At 43.6% G+C, this 18,166-nt stretch overlaps 1 protein-coding gene across 4 annotated transcripts in view; it reads left to right on the top strand.

Annotated features, from left to right (window-relative positions):
• The first annotated feature begins 891 nt into the window (after positions 1-891).
• Positions 892-18,166, top strand: part of ugcg (UDP-glucose ceramide glucosyltransferase) — a 35,880-nt gene continuing 18,605 nt past the window's right edge. For all 4 annotated transcript variants that reach the window (XR_005034833.1, XR_005034832.1, XR_005034831.1 and 1 more), the window contains exons 1-3: positions 892-1,050; positions 6,970-7,111; positions 16,199-16,301. Coding sequence is in view for 1 of the 4 variants with exons in the window: in XM_036936749.1 (XP_036792644.1) it covers positions 950-1,050; positions 6,970-7,111; positions 16,199-16,301 (346 nt within the window). In the remaining 3 variants the exon portion in view is untranslated. The remainder of the gene's footprint in view (positions 1,051-6,969; positions 7,112-16,198; positions 16,302-18,166) is intronic.

Here is an 18,166-nt window from a genome sequence, read left to right as displayed (position 1 = left end):
AAGGATGAGACTGGGACACACAAGACTGAGACTGGGACACACAAGGATGAGACTGGGACACACAAGGATGAGACTGGGACACACAAGACTGAGACTGGGACACACAAGGATGAGACTGGGACACACAAGGATGAGACTGGGACACACAAGGCTGAGACTGGGACACACAAGGATGAGACTGGGACACACAAGACTGAGACTGGGACACACAAGGATGAGACTGGGACACACAAGGATGAGACTGGGACACACAAGACTGAGACTGGGACACACAAGGATGAGACTGGGACACACAAGGATGAGACTGGGACACACAAGGATGAGACTGGGACACACAAGATTGAGTGGAGCAGTGGTCTAAGACACTGCATCTCAGTGCTATGTGGAGGGCTCCAGAGTAGAGCAGTGGTCTAAGACACTGCATCTCAGTGCTATGTGGAGGGCTCCAGAGTAGAGCAGTGGTCTAAGACACTGCTTCTCAGTGCTATGTGGAGGGCTCCAGAGTAGAGCAGCGGTCTAAGACACTGCATCTCAGTGCTATGTGGAGGGCTCCAGAGTAGAGCAGCGGTCTAAGACACTGCATCTCAGTGCAAGAGGCGTCATTGCAGTACCTGGTTCGAATCCAGGCTGCATCACATCTGGCTGTGATTGGGTGTCCCATAGGGCAGTGCACAATTTACCCAGCTGTCAATGTAAAGAAATAGTTGGTCTTTAAATGACTTGCCTAGTTAAATAATGGTATAAAAAAAAATTAAAAAGTTTTCCTTAGATTTAGACCACCCTCCAGTCCAGTTGGTGGCGGCAATGCACTGTAAAGTTTGTTGCCAAATGACACATGTAAAATCCACAGAAGAAGAAAAGACAGCGGAAGTGCCATACCCCGCCCGGACTCGCCAGTCCGCCTGGATATTTACACCGCCGGTGTTGTTAACGTAGCAGCTTAGCCACAATGATGGCTCTTTTGGATCTTGCCATGCAAGGTTTCTCTATATTTGGATTCATTCTATTTCTGGTACTCTGGTTTATGCATTTCATGTCCATCGTCTATGTGTAAGTATTACCTATCAATTTAGCTAGTGACACCACTACGTTAGCTAGCTAAAGTATGTCTCAAGCTAACGTTAGCATGATGTCAAATATAACGTCAGCTAGTTAGCTTAGCTATCTATGTCGATAGACTGAAATTACAACCTCTCACATGATAGATAGTAAACTAATCGATGTTTAGCTAGCTAAGTAAAGTAATGTGTCTCTTGAATACCATTCAATTGTTAGTCACTGTCTAACGCGTTGTTTCGTTTTTTTGTTTAAATGTCTAAACTGTTTTTTCAGCGTTCCCTTGTATTTAGCTAGCTAACGTTACTGGCACAGACACAATTGGATATCAGGTTATTTTGTTACGGATTTTACGTTAGCTGACATGATGTTGATGCTGTGATACAGCCTAGACATCGGTAATGTCGGTATGGTATTTTTGTCGTTTGACCTAACACCTCTGACATGGTCACGATGATAGACGATAACTTGTTAATTAACAAGTTCTTATAGCCCAATTACACCGTTTAATTCATTGAGTTCGCTAGTTATCTTGTACCCCAGTCATAGACGATAACTGCTTTTAGTGCATATTTGATGGTCTCTTCTGCTCGGATTCGTTTGTTCTTCCGACACTCGTCCTGAAAGTTGAAAAGGATTGGTTATGTTACGGGTTTCGAAATATATAAACGTATCATTCATACCGGCAATAAATAAATAATTTACTAAAAAAGGTTAAATTATTACACCTTTTTTTATAGGGTTAGTGTTCCCACACGGCCGTGTTACGCGGTTTGTTAACGGAAGACAGGCGGGTCACCTGTGCTAATTGGCTGTGGAGTGTTCTCCACACACCTGTGCTAATTGGCTGTGGAGTGTTCTCCACACACCTGTGCTAATTGGCTGTGGAGTGTTCTCCACACACCTGTGCTAATTGGCTGTGGAGTGTTCTCCACACACCTGTGACCGCGTTGAGACCTTTCTGACTTGTTGTGGTGGTACAGCTGTGGTGTTCAACCATCTAGCTGGTCAGACATGTTGCCTAGCTCCGACTGGCACACCAACGAGGAATAGCGAAGTGTAGACTGACTCGAGTCATGATTTTTCTTATGAGTAATTTCATTTGTTAGTTTGACTTGCTGGTTACAGCATAATTTATACCGTACTCCAACCACCAACTGTCTATCATGTGTGCAGAAAAATTAGATCAGGCAGCATATATGGAAAGTACATGTTGATAAATGATTGATATGGTGCAAGAATGAATGCAATACATTCAGAACATGCTCCGCCTGCCTCCTGATCAACACTTGAACTCGAGAACAAATCTTTTGTGTGGCTTCTGCAGTTTGCGAAGGATATCCTATTGCGCAAGCAGTCAAGCAATTTCATTCACTTCACAATCATGTCGGTTGCGGCCGCAAGTAGACCTTATTTCAAAGGTTTCGATAAATAATCTTATTTGTATGCTTAGCAATCACAAATTACACTGTTTGAAATTGAAGCACTGCTTTATATGTTTCAGTCACAGCTCCAATAACACACCCCAACACCGAGCACTCTGTTCTGCCACCTCTGGTCAGCTCCCGCTCAGCCCAGTCCAAGCTCTTCTCTGTCCTGGCACCCCATTTGGTGGGACCAGCTCCCCCCTGAAACTAGGACAGCAGAGTCCCTGCCCATCTTCCGAAAGCACCTGAAACCCCACCTCCTTTATATAGTATTTTAAATATTCCCCTCTAGTTGTTGTGTCAGACAAGATGTAATCTACCATTCCAGTGTTTTACTTGCTATATTGTATTTACTTTGCCACCATGGCCTTTTTTTGCCTTTACCTCCCTTATCTCACCTCATTTGCTCACATCGTACATAGACTTGTTTATACTGTGTTATTGACTGTATGTTTGTTTTACTCCATGTGTAACTCTGTGTCGTTGTATGTGTCGAACTGCTTTGCTTTATCTTGGTCTGGGTCGCAGTTGTAAATGAGAACTTGTTCTCAACTTGCTTACCTGGTTAAATTAAGGTGAAATACCATTTAAAAAAAAATCCCTAGCAGAAGGCCAACTTGTTCTATGCTATAGACGGATGGATTTCAAACGTGGGATGCCTCTTGGCTTGCTGACAATCACTAATTGCCTTGTTGCCTGGTCGTATTCTTTACTCACTAAAACGGAGGAGAGCAGACTGAAACAGGGAGGAACTCGTTTTTCTGTTTCAAACCGTTTTATGCTACGGTGTGCACTAATGAATACAACCCAGCTTCTTGCCACCAATCGTTGGGCCTAGTTAATCTATGTTTTTAGAGAGACGATCACAGCAACAAAACAAAATGACAACAAAAAACACACTTGAAGCGAAGCTTCCTTAGTGAAAGTGAAGACCAAACAACTAGTTTGTTCAGCTCCTGCTGTTCTAACAGGAGGGGTGTGAGTAATCTCCAGAATGTCATCCCTCCATGCCAGGTGACATGGACTGTGTCACAAATAGCACCCTATTCCCTATATAGTGTAACGGGCCTGGTCAAAAAGTAGTGCCCTATAAAGGATACATGTGATAAAGTCTTCTGTACATTCCTCTGAGGCCTGTTTCTGTAGGAATTAAATTGTAAGCTAATGTCCCTCTGCCTGAGTGAAGCTTAGTCTTCAAACATTGCTTATGGTGCATTTCTCACAGCATACATAGTTTACCAGGTTTTTTTTTATGTTGATTGGTTGCATTTAACTTATTTTCTGTGTTCAAAAGGACACCTCACTACAATGTTGTTGATCCATCCTCATTTTTCTCCTTTCACAACCATGTTAAACTCTGAGACTGTTTTAAAGTCACCATTGGCCTCATGATGGAATCCCTGAGCGGTTTCCTTCCTCTCCAGCAACTGAGTTAGGAAGGACGCCTGTATCTTTATAGTGACTGGGTGTGTTGATACACCATCCAAAGTGTAATTAATAACTTCGCCATGCTCAAAAAGGATATTTTTAACGGCAGCTTTTTATTTATTTTTACCCATCTACCAATCGGTGCCCTTCTTTGCGAGGCATTAGAAAACCTCCCTGGTCTTTGTGGTTGAATCTGTTTGAAATTCACTGCTCTACTGAGGGACCTTACAGATTATTGTATGTGGGGTACAGAGATGAGGTAGTCATTTTTAAATCATGTTTATAGCACACAGAGTGAGTCCATGCAACTTATTTATGTGACTTGTCAAGCACATTTTTACTCCTGAACTTATTTAGGCTTGTCATAACAAAGGGACTGAATACTTATTGACTTATGACATTTCAGCTTTTAATTTTTAATTAATTTGTGAACATTTCAAAGAACATAATTCCACTGACCTTTTATGGGGGTATTGTGTGTGTGTGTGTGTGTGTGTGTGTCACTGGCCTACACACACATCTCAATTTAATCCATTTTAAATTGAGGCTGTAACACAACAGAATGTGGACAAGGTCAAGGGGTGTGAATACTTTCTGAAAGCTCTGTATATTTAGCCTAGTGATGGATGGGAGCAGTGGAATTAAATTCACTACATGAGTCCCCCGATACTTCCCCCAGATTGCCGTGCTAGTCATTGTTATTGTGGGGATCGAAAAGAGATTTCCCAGTTTTACTGGTTGATAGTTGTCCTCTGTTGCAACATGACTTTTCCACATAGCCAACACCCTGTTTCTGCCAGTTTCTACACCTTCCTTCCCCATGACATCATAATTACTGCTTCAGGGAACACACCTTCATGTTCAGTGGGGAGACGGCAGATAATCCTTAATGTTCAGCAGGAAGACGGCAACAGATAATCCTTCATGTTCAGTGGGGAGACGGTAGTAGAGAATCCTTAATGTTCAGCAGGGAGACGGCAACAGATAATCCTTAATGTTCAGTGGGGAGACGGTAGTAGATAATCCTTAATGTTCAGCAGGGAGACGGTAGTAGATAATCCTTAATGTTCAGCAGGGAGACGGTAGTAGATAATCCTTCATGTTCAGCAGGGAGACGGTAGTAGATAATCCTTCATGTTCAGCAGGGAGACGGTAGTAGATAATCCTTAATGTTCAGCAGGGAGACGGTAGTAGATAATCCTTCATGTTCAGCAGGGAGACGGTAGTAGATAATCCTTCATGTTCAGCAGGGAGACGGTAGTAGATAATCCTTCATGTTCAGCAGGGAGACGGTAATAGATAATCCTTAATGTTCAGCAGGGAGACGGTAGTAGATAATCCTTAATGTTCAGCAGGGAGACGGTAATAGATAATCCTTAATGTTCAGCAGGGAGACGGTAATAGATAATCCTTTATGTTCAGCAGGGAGACGGTAGTAGATAATCCTTTATGTTCAGCAGGGAGACGGTAGTAGATAATCCTTAATGTTCAGCAGGGAGACGGTAGTAGATAATCCTTTATGTTCAGCAGGGAGACGGTAGTAGATAATCCTTAATGTTCAGCAGGGAGACGGTAGTAGATAATCCTTAATGTTCAGCAGGGAGACGGTAGTAGATAATCCTTCATGTTCAGCAGGGAGACGGTAGTAGATAATCCTTCATGTTCAGCAGGGAGACGGTAGTAGATAATCCTTAATGTGGGCAGGATTGGATGTAGGAGAGTAGTGAGATGAGCAGTGGGCAGGATTGGCTGAAGGAGAGTAGTGAGATGAGCAGTGGGCAGGATTGGATGAAGGAGAGTAGTGAGATGAGCAGTGGGCAGGATTGGCTGAAGGAGAGTAGTGAGATGAGCAGTGGGCAGGATTGGCTGAAGGAGAGTAGTGAGATGAGCAGTGGGCAGGATTGGATGAAGGAGAGTAGTGAGATGAGCAGTGGGCAGGATTGGCTGAAGGAGAGTAGTGAGATGAGCAGTGGGCAGGATTGGATGAAGGAGAGTAGTGAGATGAGCAGTGGGCAGGATTGGCTGAAGGAGAGTAGTGAGATGAGCAGTGGGCAGGATTGGATGAAGGAGAGTAGTGAGATGAGCAGTGGGCAGGATTGGCTGAAGGAGAGTAGTGAGATGAGCAGTGGGCAGGATTGGCTGAAGGAGAGTAGTGAGATGAGCAGTGGGCAGGATTGGCTGAAGGAGAGTAGTGAGATGAGCAGTGGGCAGGATTGGCTGAAGGAGAGTAGTGAGATGAGCAGTGGGCAGGATTGGATGAAGGAGAGTAGTGAGATGAGCAGTGGGCAGGATTGGCTGAAGGAGAGTAGTGAGATGAGCAGTGGGCAGGATTGGAACTCATGCTGCAGCGTTATATGTGCACCGAGGGCTGTGGCTTAGACCACTAGACCACCCTAGGCCACATAGTGTACTACTTTGGACCAAGGCCCATTGGGTTCTGGTGAAAAGTAGTGCACTAGACTATATATAGGGTGCCATTTGGGATCCAAGCCCCCATGAAAGCATTTGTGTGATTCACTCAGAAACAAAGGCGTTTCATTCAGGCCACCTCAAGAGATTGTGGAATGTCGAGTCGGTCACATGATCGATGGCATTAAATGCAGATAATTAGGCTTCAACCCCAATGGTTGGACAGACAGTCTAATTCCAGCGTTTGTAGGCGGTGCTTTTCTTTCCTGTTGGGATTGAGCGTGAGATGTAGACTAGACCTGTAAAGACCGTAGCATGGATTTATCTTATCACAACATAAACAACACTTTTGATGCCTTGTCTTCGGGAAAACAACCTGTGAAGTCATTATTTTTCTTTTTAAAGCCATTTATACCAGTGTTTGTGATTGTGTCTATTCAAAGTTGCCTCAATTTTGGCTAATCGTGTCGGAAATGTGTCCATTCTAAGATTACTAGGGCCACATGTAAAAAAAATAAAAAAACAACTGAAGATCTCGTTTGTTGTCTCTCTTTCTGTGTGTCTGTCTCCCTGAATGTAGCCGACTCCATCTCAATAAGAAGAGCATTGACAATAACGTTGTAATTGTGCTTGTCTGTCTCTCCTGTAGCCGACTCTGTCTCAATAAGAAGAGCCCTGACAAGCAGCCCTACAGTAAGCTGTCGGGGGTCTCTCTACTGAAGCCTCTGAAAGGAGTAGACCCCAACCTCATCAATAACCTGGAGACCTTCTTTGAGCTCGACTACCCCACGGTACTACTTGTTCTATATCCTACATGTCTATACCCTATCCCCCCACGGTACTACTTGTTCTATATGCTACATGTCTATGTCCTATACCCTATCCCTCCAAGGTACTACTTGTTCTATATCCTACATGTCCTATACCCTATCCCTCCAAGGTACTACTTATTCTATATTAGGGATGTAACGATTTACCGATACAAATCAGTCCCTTGTTCAAATGTAAATGACCATCCTACCGATCCTCGACTTCGGCGATGTCATTTACAAAATAGCCTCCAATACCCTACTCAATAAATTTGATACAGTCTATCACAGTGCCATCCGTTTTGTCACCAAAGCCCCATATACTACCTACCACTGCGACCTGTATGCTCTCGTTGGCTGGCCCTCGGTTCATACTCGTCGCCAAACCCACTGGCTCCAGGTCATCTACAAGACCCTGCTACGTAAAGTCCCCCCTTATCTCAGCTCACTGGTCACCATAGCAGCCCCCACCTGTAGCACGCGCTACAGCAGGTATATCTCTCTAGTCACCCCCAAAACCAATTCCTCCTTTGGCCGCCTCTCCTTCCAGTTCTCTGCTGCTAATGACTGGTACGAACTACAAAAATCTCTGAAACTGGAAACACTTATCTCCCTCACTAGCTTTAAGCATCAGCTGTCAGAGCAGCTCACAGATTACTTTACCTGTACATAGCCCATCTATAATTTAGCCCAAACAACTACCTCTTCCCCTACTGTATTTATTTATTTTGCTCCTTTGCACCCCATTATTTTTATTTCTATTTGCACATTCTTCCACTGCAAATCTACCATTCCAGTGTTTAACTTGCTATATTGTATTTACTTTGCCACCATGGCCTTTTTTTGCCTTTACCTCCCTTATCTCACCTCATTTGCTCACATCGTGTATAGACTTGTTTCTACTGTATTATTGACTGTATGTTTGTTTTACTCCATGTGTAACTGTGTTGTTGAATGTGTCGAACTGCTTTGCTTTATCTTGGCCAGGTCGCAGTTGTAAATGAGAACTTGTTCTCAACTAGCCTACCTGGTTAAATAAAGGTAAAATAAATAAAAAATATCGGTCTGCGGGGTGCCCAAGCCGATTCAAATGAAGCATGCATCGGTCAGGAAACCAGTTTCAAACGTTATGAATCACCGGTTCACTTTAATAGTTTTCACTCTTAAAATATCTGACTTTAAAAATATCTATCTGTTGCGACTGAATTGATGCTCCCTCCATCAGTTCCATAGCCTATGGAACGTTTATGCATTTAACTACGTATGACGCCCTGTAGACATCACAGCGTAGTTCATTACGCCGTACGCCACCTTCACGTAAATCACGTTTCGCTACTGGATGAGAACACAGTGTTTCAAAACGCAAGACAAGATTGAGAAACCTAGTCTTTCGTCAAATATTGCATTTATTTTGGGAGATTTAGTACAGTTTCATTCAAGACAGATGAAACATTGATTCAGGTGATGATAAAACATTGTTTCGTTGAGTAACTTAGAGAAATACATATATATTTTTTAAAACTTTCTAGCTTACCGAGCAGTTAGCTAAAAGCTAGGCTAGGTTGAATGTATAATTGTATCTAGCAACCACCACCTAATAATTATCATCAAAAACAAAATCTCTTTATCATCACAATAAACTAAAACGGTAGGCAACAACCCCTTTTCCGCTAGTGGAACCCCTCGCCAACAGCCAATGAAATTGCAGGGCGCCAAATTCAATCAACAGAAGTCTCATAATTAAATTTTCTCAAACATACAAGTATTAGGCACCATTTTAAAGTTGCAATTCTCGTTAATCCAACCACAGTGTCCGATTTCAAAAAGACTTGTCGGCGAACGCAGAACATATCATTCATTATGTTAGGTCAGCAACTAGTCACTGAAAGCATACAGCCATTTTCCAACCAAAGAGAGGAGTCACAAAAAGCAGAAATATAAATAAAATGAATCACTAACCTTAGATATTCTTCATCAGATGACACTCCCGAGACATGTTTCGCAATACATGTATGTTTTGTTCAATCAAGTTCATATTTATATAAAAAAACACTGTTTACATTTGACTTTGCCTCCAAAAACATCCTGTGAATTCGCACAGAGCCACATCAAATCACAGAAATACTCATAATAAACATTAATAAAAGATACAAGTGTTATTCAAAGATTTAAATATATACTTCTGCTTTCAGATTTCAAAACTTTACGGAAAAAGCTAACCATGCAATAATCTGAGTACGGCGCTCAGACGACATACAACCCAAGAATATATCCGCCATGTTGGAGTCAACAGAAGTCAGAAATAGCATAAATATTCACTTACCTTTGATGATCTTCGTCAGAATGCACTCCCAGGAATCCCAGTTCCACAGTAAATGTTTGCTTTGTTCCATAAAGTCCATAATCTATGTCCAAATACCTCCTTTTGTTTGGGCGTTTGGTAAACAAATCCAAACTCGCGGGCAAGTCCAGCGGAAAGGTCGGACAAATCCCCAAAAGTTATATTACTGGTCGTAGAAACAAATCAAACGATGTATAGAATCAATCTTTAGGATGTTTTTATCATCAATGTTCAATAATGTCCCAACCGGAGAATTAATTTGTCTGTAGAAAAGCAATGGAACGAGAGGTAACTTTCTCATGACCGCGCATCACGAGACCGAGGCTGCTGGCAGACCTCTGACTCATTCCTCTCTCATTCAGCCTGTTGACATCTAGTGGAAGCCTTAGGAAGTGCAAGATGACCCATATCCCACTGTATATTCAATAGGGGCTGAGTTGAAAACCTACAAACCTCAGATTTACACTTCCTGGTTGGATTCTTTTCCTCAGGTTTTTGCCTGCCATATGAGTTATGTTACACATCAACAGTTTTAGAAACTTCAGAGTGTTTTCTATCTAATACTACTAATAATATGCATATATTAGCATCTGGGACTGAGTAGGAGGCAGTTTACTCTGGGGACGCTTTTCATCCAAATGTGAAAATACTGCCCCCTATCCATAAGACGTTGTAACAGCCAATGTGTGTTATTTTAACATTTAAATAGTACTCACTTATAGGAATGGTTAATTGTTTACATGTTGCTAACTAACTATTGCTAAAAAAAACACATTTTCATCTTGTTGTGTGGTCTGGTAACTTCCTTTTCCATTGACAGACTCTGGCTGCATTAAAGACAAACGCAATGTTTTGGAAAAATGTAAAGTATGTACAAATGTAAAGTATGCGGCATTCGTTTCGCAACGTAGCTTTTCAACTGCGTGGGGGTGCTGCGATATCACTCCGGATGGTCCCCAGTGACGTGAATGAATGGGTGTGGCAAGGCGGCTGTCTTTTAGATAATTTTATATAGCTGTACAGAAACTAACATTTTTAAGACAATTTCCTGTAATTCAACACATTTCTCCATAGAGCTGATATTTTATTTTTCTCATGGCTAATACATACACTACTGCTAAATTCATGAATAAATGCTGTTTTGCGTCCGGAGCTCTGCAGTGGACTGCTCAGATGTAAACAGGGCTTAACTGTCAGATAACAACTGTGTGTGCACAGTACGAGAGACACGGCTGCTTGCGTCAACGAGAGGTAGGCTTAGCCCTGAACTAATAGGCTAATAGCTCTCTGTAAAATTCCAAACGCTCTTTGTGGTTTTGAGACGGGGGTCCAAAGCTGCATTATATTAATGGGCTAAATGCCATGCTAATTTCTGAAGATAAATATTGACACACAGTACCCAATCAATAGTTTGGACACACCTACTCATTCAAGGGTTTCTCTTTATTTTTTTTACTATTTCCTACATTGTAGAATAATAGTGAAGACATCAAAACTATGACACATATGGAATCATGTAGTAACCCCCAAAACCCCCCCCAAAAATGTTAAACAAATCAAAATATATTTTTTTATATTTGAGATTCTTCAAAGTAGCCACCCTTTTGCCTTGATGACAGCTTTGCACACTCTCTTGGCATTCTCTCAAACATCTTCATGGCAAATATTTAGTAGTGAATTGCGTACAAGTGTAACTTGGTCATCTCATGTGCACCGTTTACAACTAAGACTCACTGATGGATCTAGAAAGCGGAACTCACTGACTCACGCTTTCTCCTGCTGTGATATTTTACAAACAAATCACGTGACGGGCTCAACTGTTCTGAGGAACTACGGTAAGCCTCATGACCTAATGAAGAACGCAGTCTGCTTTGTCTCCCGGCGTATTGCACAAGTTGACTGCTGGCAATAACTTTAAAAAGTAGCTACAAATATTCCAATTTATTGAGTAACTTTAAAATAAATTGTTTTTGACGGTATGGAAAAATAATCCCGTGGCTTTCCAAGTACCCTGGTGTATGTATGTTAATACATGGTATACTGCCCAGGCCTACCCACCACACTGTTTGTTAGTAACCATCAGTCTACTGTTATAGATAATGTTCCAATACAGTTGCACACGTCATAGTAATGCATTAGAGTGTAGGAAGCCAGAAGTACCTGCTTCCCATTGAACGATGCTGTAAAGGGAAGCATTACGCAACATATCCATGACGTCGGTGCGTGTTACCAACCAAACCAGATGATTGACGCTGGCGATAGCCTTTCATGCAGGGACTTTGCCGTTACAGTACCTGGATAGGACGTGAGGTTAGGGATGACTGAGAGGTATTTAAAACGCCCTGCCTTACCTTCCTAGGGTGATACTTGATTACAACAAGCCTTAACCAACATGTCTCTACAGGTTCACTATGTCCTTATCTTTTCATATTCAGTAATAGCTGTGAAACATGATGAATAATCTAACTGAAACACCATACCAGTAAGACTGAAACACCATACCAGTAAGACAGAAACACCGTGCCAGTAAGACTGAAACACCATACCAGTAAGACAGAAACACCGTGCCAGTAAGACTGAAACACCGTGCCAGTAAGACTGAAACACCGTGCCAGTAAGACTGAAACACCATGCCAGTAAGACTGAAACACCGTGCCAGTAAGACTGAAACACCATACCAGTAAGACAGAAACACCGTGCCAGTAAGACTGAAACACCATACCAGTAAGACAGAAACACCATACCAGTAAGACAGAAACACCGTGCCAGTAAGACTGAAACACCATACCAGTAAGACTGAAACACCATGCCAGTAAGACAGAAACACCATACCAGTAAGACTGAAACACCATACCAGTAAGACTGAAACACCGTGCCAGTAAGACTGAAACACCATACCAGTAAGACTGAAACACCATACCAGTAAGACTGAAACACCGTGCCAGTAAGACTGAAACACCATACCAGTAAGACAGAAACACCATACCAGTAAGACTGAAACACCATACCAGTAAGACAGAAACACCGTGCCAGTAAGACTGAAACACCATACCAGTAAGACAGAAACACCGTGCCAGTAAGACAGAAACACCGTGCCAGTAAGACTGAAACACCGTGCCAGTAAGACTGAAACACCGTGCCAGTAAGACTGAAACACCATACCAGTAATACTGAAACACCATACCAGTAAGACTGAAACACCATGCCAGTAAGACTGAAACACCATGCCAGTAAGACTGAAACACCGTGCCAGTAAGACTGAAACACCGTGCCAGTAAGACTGAAACACCATACCAGTAAGACTGAAACACCGTGCCAGTAAGACTGAAACACCGTGCCAGTAAGACAGAAACACCGTGCCAGTAAGACTGAAACACCGTGCCAGTAAGACAGAAACACCGTGCCAGTAAGACTGAAACACCGTGCCAGTAAGACTGAAACACCGTGCCAGTAAGACTGAAACACCGTGCCAGTAAGACTGAAACACCATGCCAGTAAGACAGAAACACCATACCAGTAAGACTGAAACACCATACCAGTAAGACTGAAACACCGTGCCAGTAAGACTGAAACACCATACCAGTAAGACAGAAACACCATACCAGTAAGACTGAAACACCATACCAGTAAGACAGAAACACCGTGCCAGTAAGACTGAAACACCATACCAGTAAGACAGAAACACCGTGCCAGTAAGACTGAAACACCATACCAGTAATACTGAAACACCATACCAGTAAGACTGAAACACCATGCCAGTAAGACTGAAACACCGTGCCAGTAAGACTGAAACACCATACCAGTAAGACTGAAACACCGTGCCAGTAAGACTGAAACACCGTGCCAGTAAGACAGAAACACCGTGCCAGTAAGACTGAAACACCGTGCCAGTAAGACAGAAACACCGTGCCAGTAAGACTGAAACACCGTGCCAGTAAGACTGAAACACCGTGCCAGTAAGACTGAAACACCGTACCAGTAAGACAGAAACACCGTGCCAGTAAGACTGAAACACCGTGCCAGTAAGACGGAAACACCGTGCCAGTAAGACGGAAACACCGTGCCAGTAAGACTGAAACACCGTGCCAGTAAGACTGAAACACCGTGCCAGTAAGACTGAAACACCGTGCCAGTAAGACTGAAACACCGTGCCCGACAGCCTGAAACACCGTGCCCGACAGCCAGAAACACCGTGCCCGACAGCCAGAAACACCGTGCCCGACAGCCAGAAACACCGTGCCCGACAGCCAGAAACACCGTGCCCGACAGCCAGAAACACCGTGCCCGAGAGTCACATATTACCCCATAATGACAAAGTGAGAAAAAAATTATTATAATAATTTTTTTTGCTAAATTATAAAAAAAATAAGACTCAGGTGCATCCTGTTTCCGTTGATCATCATTAAAATGTTTCTACAACTTGATTGATAGTCCACCTGTGGTAAATTCAACCGATTGGACGTGTTTTGGAAAGGCACACAACTGTCTATATCATGTCCTACAATTGACAGTGCACATCAGAGCAAAAACCAAGCCATGAGGTAGAAGAAATTGTCTGTAGAGCTCCGAGACAGGATTGTGTCGAAGGCACAGATCTGGGGAAGGGTACCAACAAATGTCTGCAGCATTGAAGGTCCCCAAGAACACAGTGGCCTCCATCATTCTTAAGTGGAAGAAAGTTTGGAACCACCAAGACTCTTCCTAGACCTTGCCGCCTGGCCAAACTGAGCAATCTGGCGAGAAGGGCCTTGGTCAGGGAGATGGGAGAACATTCCAGAAGGACAACCATCTCTGCAGCACTCCACCAATCAGGCCTTTATAGTAGACTGACCAGACGGAAGCCACTCCTCAGTAAAAGGCACATGACAGGCCGCTTGGAGTTTGCCAAAAGACACCTAAAGGACGCTCAGACCATGAGAAACATGATTCCCTGTTCTGATGAAACCAAGATTGAACTCTTTGGCCTGAATGCCAACTGTCACGTCAGGAGGAAACCTGGCACCATCCCTACGGTGAACCAAGACAGCACAGGAGTGCCTTTGTGACAAGTCTCAATGTCCTTGAGTGGCCTGAACTTTAACCCCATCGAACATCTCTGGAGAGACCTGAAAATAGCTGTGCAGCGACGCTCCCCATTCAACCTGACAGAACTTGAGAGGATCTGCAGAGAATACAGGTGTGCCAAGCTTGTAGCGTCATACCCAAGATTCGAGGCTGTAATTGTTGTCAAAGGTGCTTCAACAAAGTGCTGAGTAAAGGGTCTGAATACTTATGTAAATGTGATATTTAAGTATTTTTTATTTAGCTAAAATTGATTTAAAAAAACAAACTGTTTTTGCGTTGTCATTATAGGGTATTGTGTGTAGATTGAGGGGTGAAAAAACTATTTTATCAATTTTAGAATAAGGGTGTAACAATGTGTCAAGGGGTCTGAAAAGTTTCCAAATGCACAGAAGGGCACCTGGTCAAAAGTAGTGAGTAGTATTATTCAGAATAAGCCTCTGATTTACACAGTTGGAGGGGTCAGGGTGGAACACAGTTGAAGGGGTCAGAAGGCCAGTAGAACACCGTTGGAGGGGTCAGAGTGGAAGACAGTTGGAGGGGTCTGAGTGGAAGACAGTTGGAGGGGTCAGAGTGGAAGACAGTTGGAGGGGTCAGAGTGGAAGACAGTTGGAGGGGTCCGAGTGGAAGACAGTTGGAGGGGTCCGAGTGGAAGACAGTTGGAGGGGTCAGAGGGCCAGTAGAACACAGTTGGAGGGGTCAGAGTGGAACACAGCTGAAGGGGTCAGAGTGGAACACTGCTGAAGGGGTCAGAGTGGAAGACAGTTGGAGAGGGCAAGTGGAACACTGCTGGAGGGGTCAGAGGGGAACACAGTTGGAGAGGGCAAGTGGAACACAGTTGGAGGGGTCAGAGTGGAACACAGTTGGAGGGGTCAGAGTGGAACACAGTTGGAGGGGTCAGAGTGGAACACAGCTGAAGGGGTCAGAGTGGAACACTGCAGAAGGGGTCAGAGTGGAAGACAGTTGGAGGGGTCAGAGTGGAAGACAGTTGGAGGGGTCAGAGTGGAAGACAGTTGGAGGGGTCAGAGTGGAAGACAGTTGGAGGGGTCAGAGTGGAAGACAGTTGGAGGGGTCAGAGTGGAAGACAGTTGGAGGGGTCAGAGGGCCAGTAGAACACAGTTGGAGGGGTCAGAGTGGAACACAGCTGAAGGGGTCAGAGTGGAACACAGCTGAAGGGGTCAGAGTGGAACACTGCTGAAGGGGTCAGAGTGGAACACTGCTGAAGGGGTCAGAGTGGAACACTGCTGAAGGGGTCAGAGTGGAACACTGCTGGAGGGGTCAGAGTGGAACACTGCTGGAGGGGTCAGAGTGGAACACTGCTGAAGTTAAACAAATGAATTGAATATATGTCTTTCTCTACAGTTTCTCTATAGTATTGGACTGAACTAACATCTGTCTTTCTCTACAGTTTCTCTACAGTATTGGACTGAACTAACATATGTCTTTCTCTACAGTATTGAACTGAACTAACATCTGTCTTTCTCTACAGTTTCTCTATAGTATTGGACTGAACTAACATATCTGTCTTTCTCTACAGTATTGGACTGAACTAACATATCTGTCTTTCTCTACAGTATTGGACTGAACTAACATATCTGTCTTTCTCTACAGTTTCTCTACAGAATTGAACTAACGTTTTGTCTGTCTCTCTCTCTCTCTCTGCCCAGTTTGAGATCCTACTCTGTGTACAGGACCATGACGACCCAGCCATTGATGTTTGTAAAAAGCTTTTAGGAAAATATCCCAACGTTGATGCTCGGTTATTTATAGGTAAGAAAGAGTCTGGTTGATGAATTCTTTGAACAACTGTTAATTAGTATTCATATCTCATGTCCTGCTATTCTAAGATCTGTCTAATAACTGTGTTAATATGTGTAGTTGTAATTAGGGAAACGTGTCAATGCTCAGTACGGTGGCCTGTCGGGACACAAAGAGACGGACTGAACAACAATACACAGTTGGCCAATTCCTTTTTGAGCGTGGCTGGATGGAAAATGTGTTTTTGCCATCTAAGATTGTTCTGGCAATTCTCACATATAAATGTAATCGGAGGAAGGACGTTTGGTACATTTTTCACGTATTTATTTTTAAATCATTTTGAAAGTGGACATTTTTATGCCCCTTTTTTTTTTAGACCTATACATGCCTCCTGTAAGACCCTTTGACCTCTGAACCCTACATTACACTGACCACCAATACTGCTTGACCAATATTATGTGGACACCTGTTCATCAAACATCTCATTCCATAATCATGGGCATTAAATATGGAGTTGGTCCCCCCATTTGCTGCTATAACAGCCTCTACTCTTCTGGGAAGGCTTTCCACTAGATGTTGGAACATTGCTGCTATAACAGCCTCCACTCTTCTGGGAAGGCTTTCCACTAGCTGTTGGAACATTGCTGCTATAACAGCCTCCACTCTTCTGGGAAGGCTTTCCACTAGATGCTGGAACATTGCTGATATAACAGCCTCCACTCTTCTGGGAAGGCTTTCCACTAGATGCTGGAACATTGCTGATATAACAGCCTCCACTCTTCTGGGAAGGCTTTCCACTAGATGCTGGAACATTGCTGCTATAACAGCCTCCACTCTTCTGTGAAGGCTTTCCACTAGATGTTGGAACATTGCTGCTATAACAGCCTCCTTCTGGGAAGGCTTTCCACTAGATGTTGGAACATTGCTGCTATAACAGCCTCCACTCTTCTGGGAAGGCTTTCCACTAGATGCTGGAACATTGCTGCTATAACAGCCTCCACTCTTCTGGGAAGGCTTTCCACTAGATGTTGGAACATTGCTGCTATAACAGCCTCCACTCTTCTGGGAAGGCTTTCCACTAGATGTTGGAACATTGCTGATATAACAGCCTCCACTCTTCTGGGAAGGCTTTCCACTAGATGTTGGAACATTGCTGCTATAACAGCCTCTACTCTTCTGGGAAGGCTTTCCACTAGATGATGGAACATTGCTGCTATAACAGCCTCCACTCCTCTGGGAAGGCTTTCCACTAGATGATGGAACATTGCTGCTATAACAGCCTCCACTCCTCTGGGAAGGCTTTCCACTAGATGATGGAACATTGCTGCTATAACAGCCTCCACTCTTCTGGGAAGGCTTTCCCCTAGATGTTGGAACATTGCTGCTATAACAGCCTCCACTCTTCTGGGAAGGCTTTCCACTAGATGTTGGAACATTGCTGCTATAACAGCCTCCACTCTTCTGGGAAGGATTTCCCCTAGATGTTGGAACATTGCTGCTATAACAGCCACCACTCTTCTGGGAAGGCTTTCCACTAGATGATGGAACATTGCTGCTATAACAGCCTCCACTCTTCTGGGAAGGCTTTCCCCTAGATGTTGGAACATTGCTGCCGGGACTTGCTTCCATTCAGCCACAACAGCATTAGTGAGGTTGGTCACTGATGTTGGGCGATTAGGCCTGGCTCTCAGTCGGCGGTCCAATTCAACCCAAAGGTGTTCGATGGGGTTGAGGTCAGGGCCCTGTGCAGATCAGCCAAGTTCTTCCACACTGATCTCGACAAACCATTTCTGTATGGACCTCGCTTTGTGTACGGGGGCATTGTCATGCTGAAACAGGAAAGAGCCTTCCCCAAACTGTTGCCACAAAGTTGGAAG

This window comes from Oncorhynchus mykiss, chromosome 12 (genome assembly GCF_013265735.2).
Source record: "Oncorhynchus mykiss isolate Arlee chromosome 12, USDA_OmykA_1.1, whole genome shotgun sequence".
Classification (NCBI taxonomy): domain Eukaryota; kingdom Metazoa; phylum Chordata; class Actinopteri; order Salmoniformes; family Salmonidae; genus Oncorhynchus; species Oncorhynchus mykiss.
This window is presented reverse-complemented; position numbering and strand designations above follow the sequence as displayed.